Genomic DNA, 9,293 nt, shown 5'->3' with positions numbered 1-9,293 from the left:
GGACTCTCTATGGCTAATAGTTTTCTTTTCTTTGCTTTCCTTTTTGTCATTTTTTGTGGAGCCACGTGTGACACTTTTAACGTGTATATATATAAAGTTATTTAAGAAAATTTCGCGAATGTCAATAGTAAGGTCATTGGTTTTGGCAAATAACTTAAATAACGAAAAGAACATTTAATCCAATTTAAAAAATTCTATATATCAGGAGACAAATGCAATAGCATCTACTTTATCGGTATGGCAATAAGCACAAAATCGGCACACTAAAGTGCAGTAGTGCACAAATTGTTATAAATCTGTATTGCTGTAATAAATAATTAAATTATTAAATATTCTAAAATATATAAACAAAACAGAAAGTTAGTAACACTTATTTAAAGAAATAAATTCTGGAAAAACAGTGTAAGAATAAATCGAGCCCATTGAATACACAGTGTGTCCTTAAGGAAATTATTCCCCTCAAATATCCGAGGTGCTGGAATATATCCTCCCAGGATAGAACGATTTAACTCACCGGAGTGTTGGTACCAAAACGCCGGTGAACAGCGAGCCACTCGAATGCTGTAAAACACACTAAATATTTTGTGCAGAAGAAGAAGAAGATAAGAAAATTTCGTAAGGAAAGATTCTGGGATTCAAAGTATATTTATAGAGTTGCTGGCATTGTTTCTGAAAAGGTTTGCAACCTTTCAGAAACAGCCATGGCTGTTGGAACAGGTTGTTTGAAATATTGCGGGAAAATTTAAAATAATCCGGGAAAGAAAACGGGCCTGACCTGACCGGATCGCGGGTCATGGGTTATTCCGGATTGAATTTTTCGTTAATAATTTAATTAATTAAATAATTAAAAGGAATTTTATCCAAAAAGATTAATCAATCAATCTTTGACCGAAGGCGAAGGCGAAGCCGAGCCGAGCGAGCGACGACGGCGCGAGGCTTGCCTTCTTCTTAACTCTTTAAGAGCTAGAAGAAGAGCAACTATATATATATATATATCCATCAAAAGCCTTTTCTTCCTCCAATATGAGACAATGTCCCTTTGCCAAGGAGGAAAACTCAAATATTTCATGTTCCCTCCATTTCTCATTCACCCTCTTTAAGCTACACAAGCTTAAAATTCCAACAATCCCCCACATGAATGGGGAATGGCTATAAAATAAAGGAACGCACGGACGCGTGTGTGTTTTACATGCAAGAATTAATTGCATCTGGATAAGTAGGCTTCCCTTTGAACTTTCCGTAGTGAACTTATATCGGATATACTCGGTCAATCGGTAGATTTGATATCTTTGAACCGTCGAACTTTGTTGTACCCCTAGACAACATAAGTCACACAATCAATCATTAACCATCTATGGTTCTCACGGTTGTGTTCGTTTCAGCCATGAACACCGTCCGGTTTCATGAATGCTTAGAGAATGGGCCTTTACTTTCATTCCCCTTGAAGCGGCTTACACTTCACACTCACATAGGTGATTTCTAAACGTGTAATCCTATAGACATACTATCTGGTCATATCCTGCCAGACTTAGCAAATCATTAAAAAACCTTTAAGTTTTGTTGACTCATCAAAAAGCCTTAATGAATTACCTCGATTTCTAAACATTGTCTTCATCACGAGAATGGGTTGACTTATTTGACAATGTTGAGCCGTCATTCATAACTTTGTTTGATCTCTTTGAACCTAGCTCGTGGGATCTCCAGTCTGTTAGGTAGAGTTACCGCCATGATGACTTGTCCTAGACCTTAACCCCATTCCCTTTGATGATCTTTCAACTGCCTCTCTAGATAGGCCTTTTGTAAGTGGATCCGACACGTTATCTCTTGACTTTACGTAGTCAATTGTGATAACACCACTAGAAAGTAGTTGTCTAACGGTATTGTGTCTCCGTCATATATGACGAGATTTTCCGTTATACATAACGCTCCCTGTACTGCCTATTGCCGCTTGACTATCACAATGTATACAAATAGGCGTCAAAGGTTTGGGCCAAAATGGAATATCGTCCAAGAAGTTCCGGAGCCATTCAGCTTCTTCACCGGCCTTATCTAAAGCCATGAATTCAAATTTCATTGTAGAACGGGCGATGCACGTTTGTTTGGATGATTTTCAAGACACTGCTCTACCCCCAATTGTGAAAACATATCCCCTCGTGGATTTAACTTCAGATGAACCAGTGATCCAATTTGCATCACTATATCCCTCGATCCAAAAGCAGTAGCATAGCGCTTATGCTTATCATAATCCAATTTGCATCTAATGATTTATTGTTTCTAGCGCAACGTCCGTCCTTATAGCACTATGGTGCTGCTTTTGACTCATACCCTGAGCGTCGCTACCCTCTCTCTTTAAACTTAAGTCAAAAGTTAATCATTTGATAACTGAAACTTATTTGAACGAGTGAAACTAATTTAAATTCACGTCGTGTATGACATGTATCAGGAAAAAACTCTTTTTATTAAGATTTTCTCTATTTTTAAGGCTCGGATCAAAAATCCTTATTAAATATGAAGTAATTCTATCCATCCTACCGTACGACCATCTAAAACATTTAAACATCGGCTTATATGTGCTTTTATTGTTGGTACATCAGTTTATGTTCTTTATAGATGTCGAGAGAGGGATGCAAAAGGGTCCACAAAAGGACCAAAGGTATTTTCGTTTTAGAAGTTAGAAAAAATGGATCGAGTAGGTGAAATGAATGCAGAGAACCCTACCATATTGCACATATATAATTGTTTCTTCTTTTAAAAGTTTTGGCTTCATTGCACTTTCGGTGGAATCTCATGCTTAGTTGACTTAACTTTTTCTTTAGTTTTATCATCTTTTCGTTTTTACCTCACGAGAATGAGAGGCGAATTTAAAATTTATAATTTATGAATTTTTACAACCATAAGTCAACGTACCATAATATAATCAATCAAATATTTATAAAAATTTAGTAAATTTTTTAATACTATACAAAATTTATCAAAAGTTATTGGGTTCGTGTGAACCCGTAACTTAGTGCTAGATCCACCCATGGTGAGAACACATTTCATATTGAGACAACTTAATTTTTTAAAAGATCCAACATTCAGTAAAAATGTTCTATCGAAAATGGTTAGTAAATTTTGAAATTATCTACTCTAAAATAATATTCGAGTTGAAGAAACTATATCAAAATAAAATAGGATGGGAAAAAGATGAAAACAAAAAAAAAAAAAAAAAAAAAAAAAAAGAGAGAAAAAAGAAACATGGTTCAAAGTTTGGTAACTTCTTGTATTTAAAATCTGAGCCTATTGTATAGCCACAATTTTGGCATTATTGGGAGTTATTTTCTTAAGTGATAATCATACCTAGGAGATTTGTTGTCGGATCAAATAACCTTTTTAGTGATAAAAAAATGTACACCGAAAAGCACCGAATCAAAATACGTCTGTTACGCATATATTAATTTATTAAATAATTGTTGGTCGTAAAGTTATCTTTGTTCCTCCAAAAGAAGAAGGAAACAATTTTCAGAAAAAGTTGTTTTGTCCAGGGAGTATTGTTTTAAAAATAATACTAATAGTTTCTTAAAGATGAAAATATACTTTTCAAGTGTTTATAAAATATCGTCCAAACATATTATTGTAACAGTTTATTAGTTAAAAAATCATAATCGCTACGTTATTCACTTGTTTGAGATCATGACATTGTTCTCAAAATATTTTCATATTGTTAATGCAGTTTAACACACTGTAATAAGTTATTAAGTTATCTTGTAAGTGATCTTTTTTTCCTTTTTATGCTACTAATTAACAATTACTATAAAAAATTATTCATGGCTACCTTTCAAGTGACTTTATTGAATAAGAGTCTTAAAATTCTAAACTTAAACGAATTCGAACTTTGAAAATTCTTTCTGCAGGTTTCAGAAAACTTTTCATGGCAATTGGCAACCTAAGTAAAAAAAATTCTGCTTTTTAAACCAAATGTAATTTAATTTAATTTTAATAATCAAAATAAAAATGAGAACATATATGCTAAATATAAGTAACTCGATACTGTGTATTTTTAAAATATTGGTATTCATTATTATACAAAATAAATATATTTTGAAGAAAAAAGAAAGGAGAATCACTTTCTACTCCGAAAAGCATCATCCATCATTGTTTTTGAGCTAATGATTATTCTTTGTAAATTTTATTTTTTGATAGTCCACATATTAGCTTTTGTGAGCGTTTTCCTAAAGGTTAGCCTGCGTTTGTGATAATTTTAGCACCTTATATTAACGCCTAAGAATGGAAAAATTGAAACAAAATATTAGCACTACTATTTTTATTGTATCACATCTCAGCTTTTTTCTTGATTATACGCCAAAGTCTAACATTTACCATTTGTTCTTCTGTAAAAAACTTTATTCTCAACTTGTCAATGGGTGCTAACTAGTTATGGTTGAACAAATTGACTAATTTTACATTTTTTTTGGGCCATGATTTATGCATTCGACAGTGGCTTTGAGTACTATTGCGATTTTCTTTCTACTTATAGCTCCTATAGGCTATAAGTCTAATAGGAGTATCTTTTTTTCGATCTATATGTCTATATCTAGGAGTGGCAAAGGGGGTTCGGATTGGATATGGGCGGGTTCAAAAACGGATAAAATATTTGACCCGGTCTATATTTAATACGAATAAAAAATGAGTTAATCGACGGATAATATAGATGAATAATATGGATATCCATATTATCCATGACTTCTTGAAAATAATGACTTTCGGGAGAATTTCTAGTTTTTCAAACTTGAATTGCCTCAATTTAAGTTTTTGCAAATGCAAAAGTTAAACACATTAGTTATCCATTTTTTAAGTAAATGATATGGATCTTCTCCATATTTAACCCATTTTTAAAATTTTCATTATCCAACCCATATTTCAATGGATAATATAGATGAATATATTTTTTTATTCATTTTGCCACCACTATCTATATCAGTAAATTAATGTGAAATAAATAAACCATTCTGGTGGCTCCTAATTAAAGTATATTCCTCTATGAATATATATCGAGAAAAAAAAGCTCATGAAGATTTTAATCATTTTTGTCCCTCTTTTTCTTTGCATAGACAAAGAGGAAATAAAAGAAAAAACAAAAGATAAACAGTATTACTCCACTTGTCACCTTATAACCTTAACTCCTTGAGCCAAAAAGGATGCAAATTTCCCTTCTTTTTTGCTATATCATCTCTCCAATCAAACCAACCACAGAAAAGAAAATCCATTCTTTTGCTTTCTTTAGTTTTGTTTGTGTATAATATTTTTGTTTATATTTTCTCTTCATTTTTCACTAGCCACTTAATTTGAAATAAAAAGAAAAACAATAAATTCTTCTTCTTTATATGTTTTTGTCGTTTCTCTTTCCCAATTCCAACTGAAAGTTTTGTCCACTTGGTATGAACAGCTCATAAAAAACCTTCCCTTTTGTCTATGGTTCTTCTCTCTCTCTCTCTCTCTCTCGTTTGCTTATATAGTACGACTCTACTTGAAAGAAACACCCACAAAACCCTGTAATAACTCATTTAAAGCTACTACTTATTTTTCTGTTCAACCAAAGGGACCAAAAACAAAATGGTGAATTTTCGTCTGGAAATTTTCATATTATGCTCTTTTCTTGTATTAGTTTGTGGGTCTTCAAAACAGCTCCAAACTTTACCGTTTGACGAAGGGTACTCACAACTCTTTGGCCATGATAATCTTATGGTTCTTGAAGACGGAAAGTCAGTTCATCTTTCTCTAGATGAAAGAACAGGTTCATTTCTTCTTTTGGCTTTATTTTGTAGCACTAGTTTAGTACTAGTGTAATATTAAATGTGTAATATTATTTGTGTGACTATAAACCTGTTATTATTTTTGAAACAGACTAATACTGAAATAGTGTCGGAGAGGGAGTAGTTTTTGCTTAACATTTTTTTTGTTCACGGAAATTAAACTAATTTTATTGTTTGGGAATTAAATGGATGAATTACAGGAGCAGGATTTGTGTCTCAAGATCTTTACCTTCATGGCTACTTCAGTGCTTCTATTAAGTTACCAGCAGATTACACTGCTGGAGTGGTTGTTGCATTTTATGTAAGTAATAACTGATCGATTCTTTGTTTATTTAGTTCAAAATTAAGAAAAGGAAAATTCTTGATGGTTTTTGCATTAAGATTTTATATTTTTTTATGGTGTGTTGGGAAGTTTGAGCTTGGCAAAGTTTGGCATCCTCTAGTTCTTGATAAAGAATGAGAATAATGCAAGGTTGACGACGGTCAAGTGAAAATAGTCAGAATTATACTCTAATATAAATATAAAAGATTATTTATATAGCGGATATTATTTAGTTTAGGATTTCATAGGTGAAAGGTTTGGGTGCAATGAGGTCTTCTTTTATTTGTGCAAGTTTTGTTAGACAGAGTTACTTGGCAACAATATATTAATAAAAATTTTGAGACGTCCTAAGTTGGCCTGGACACCGCAATCATTAAAAATAAATAAATAATATGGCAAGCATGCTCATATGGGTTCTTGATGATTCTGGTTTTTTAATTACATTTTTCCTGAAGTTGGGTAAACATACCATCATATTACCAAAAAGGAAAAAGAGGAAGACAAGTATAGTGGAAGGTCTCCTAGATTAATCCCCTTTATTTCCTTCTTTTTACCCTTCAGACTGATTTTCACCACCTTTCAGAAACTGTAAATTTCAGAATCTGATTATTTGATGAATCAAAATTCTCATTTTGGTTTTTAAAAGACTTCAGTATAGTGTTATTGCTTTGATAAGTAATTGGATTGCAGTGTTACATAAAGTACTATCCTGCAACTTTCATTTTTTAAAATTTTTTTTTACTATTTAAATGATGACAGATGTCTAACGGCGACATGTTTGAGAAGAACCATGATGAAATTGACTTTGAGTTCTTGGGAAATATAAGAGCAAAAAAATGGAGGATTCAAACTAATATATATGGGAATGGTAGCACAAATGTTGGCAGAGAAGAAAGATATGGACTCTGGTTTGATCCCTCTGAAGATTTTCATCAATATAGCATCTTGTGGACTGAGAGCCAGATCATGTAAGTACCTAATTCCACCAGAAACAGCTCTCCCCTTTTAATTAATTTTTTTCAAAAAATATAAATGTATACCACTAAAACAAGTGTCTCGGATAGCATAAGCCACTGATACTTGCATCATGGTAGGCTTCCTACATCGCACCCCTTGAAGGTGCGGCCCTTCTCCGGACCCTGCGTGAATGCGGAATATTTCGTGCACCGGACTACCCTTTATTTTTTGTGTTCTTTTTGTCTCTATTGGGATTAAAACCGTTATAGCCTTTCTAGTTTAGTTGACAACTAGGCCTCACCTAGGATGTTTTTCGTGATTTTGATTTAAATACTTCCTATTAGATGTGCCATGTTGCTAATGCAGTGTTATCCATTTTCTTTTTGTGGTGGTACTAAAGCCAGTGGCTTTAATTCAACTCTAACCTTATGCATCTTATTACAGTGACTAGTATTCTCCTCTTATATTACCCTTCTAGTCAAACGTAACAACCACACACCACCTTAATCTATACAACACTTTTGATTGATTCTGTTTTTGTGTTTTTTCAGATTAAGGACCAATTAGAGGAAAAATCAGAACTTGAATTAGTGTGTAGCTTGAAAATTCATCCTTATCCATATCACGGGCAGGCTTGCTTTTTGTCACTGTAGTTCTTACCTTCCTTTCTGCAAGACTTTTTAAATGATTTCTACTTCTGCCTTTGGTCCACTGTTTCAGAATGCAGGGAATCTCTCTTTTCTGCCCTTTTTGGCTGGGAGGTTGTGGGGGGGGGGGGTGGGGGGGGGGTACATAACTCAGTAAAACTTTGAGCAACATTTCCTGGATTTGTTCTTGGCTTGAGTACTTAACTATTAGAAGTCCCTCTTGCTGTTCACTCTTATGGTATGAAACTACCAGTTTTTTAACACTGACATGTATTAGTGGAGTTTGGTAATCCAAACACTGATTATATTTTGTTTGATTTGTGTGTTTTGTGCATTTTGTTGCAGCTTTTATGTAGATAATATCCCCATAAGAGAGATCAAGAGGACAAAAGCAATGGGTGGGGACTTCCCTTCTAAGCCAATGTCTTTGTATGCTACAATATGGGATGGTTCTAGTTGGGCTACCAATGGGGGCAAATACAAAGTCAATTACAAATATGCCCCTTATGTCGCCAAGTTTTCCGACTTTATCCTTCATGGATGTGCAGTTGATCCAATTGAATTGTCACCAAAATGTGACACAACCCCTAATTCTGCATCCATTCCAACTAGTATATCCCCTGATCAAAGAAGAAAAATGGAGAGCTTCCGAAAGAAGTACTTGCAATATTCATACTGCTATGACCGGACTCGATACAATGTACCTCTATCTGAATGTGTAATTGATCCTAAGGAAGCTGACCGTCTCCGAGGCTTTGACCCCGTGACCTTTGGTGGCGTCCAGCGCCATCACAGCAAACGACACCACCAGAGGCAATCGAGGAGGGAAGACACGTCTTCTGAATAGAAAGAAGGGTATTAATAGTCTCTACATTGAGATGTTGATATTTGTCTCCAGTTTGATTGAAATTATGGTTATTTTTCCCTGTGAATAGAGAATACAAAAGAGAGGAGAGCCAGTTGGGATTACTACTATAAAAATGTGTCATGATCATGGTAGGGTATGTATATATTTCATACCTTTAGGGTCCCAGCATGTTCTTATTTGATGTTTAGTCTTTGGACATTTATTATAAATTCAATTTGGTGATGATTTTTTCTGTACTTTCTGTTGACACTTTGAATAAATACATAGTACTGCTAGCTTACATATTTAAAACATTGTTGCATTTGGCAGAGGGGGGCAGGGGTGAAGGGGTCTCCAATTATCAAATGAGTAAATGTTAAGGTTTATTTTATTACATTTTTTTTTTTGTTTGTTCAGTAATGTCCTAAATTTTAGGCCTCTTCTGGTCTGTGTATGTCACTAGGGTAAGAGTTGTCATGATGTTAGGCCAATATGAAAAGATTTAAGTTACATGCACTAATAGTGCAATGAACTTTTACACTCCAATCTTGATCCTGTTTAACAAGAACTAAGAAGTAAAGCAGAAGAATTCTTCTAAGAATATTCTCGTGCATCTTTATGAAGTTTCCTATTTTAGCAATGACATGTGACTAGGAGGTCGCGGGTTCAAGCCGTGAAAATAGCCTCTTGCAGAAATACAGGGTAAGACTACGTACAATAGACCCTTG

The 9,293-nt window shown here is 34.0% G+C and overlaps 1 protein-coding gene across 1 annotated transcript; it reads left to right on the top strand.

Annotated features, from left to right (window-relative positions):
- The first annotated feature begins 5,431 nt into the window (after nt 1-5,431).
- Nucleotides 5,432-8,822, top strand: LOC104112991 (probable xyloglucan endotransglucosylase/hydrolase protein 27). Its single transcript, XM_009623050.4, has 4 exons — nt 5,432-5,773; nt 5,993-6,093; nt 6,874-7,082; nt 8,064-8,822. The coding sequence occupies exons 1-4, from the start codon at nt 5,593-5,595 to the stop codon at nt 8,563-8,565; spliced, it is 993 nt and encodes a 330-aa protein (XP_009621345.1). The 5' UTR covers nt 5,432-5,592; the 3' UTR covers nt 8,566-8,822.
- Nucleotides 8,823-9,293: the final 471 nt, after the last annotated feature.

This window comes from Nicotiana tomentosiformis, chromosome 4 (assembly GCF_000390325.3).
Source record: "Nicotiana tomentosiformis chromosome 4, ASM39032v3, whole genome shotgun sequence".
In the NCBI taxonomy this organism is placed as follows: domain Eukaryota; kingdom Viridiplantae; phylum Streptophyta; class Magnoliopsida; order Solanales; family Solanaceae; genus Nicotiana; species Nicotiana tomentosiformis.
This window is presented reverse-complemented; position numbering and strand designations above follow the sequence as displayed.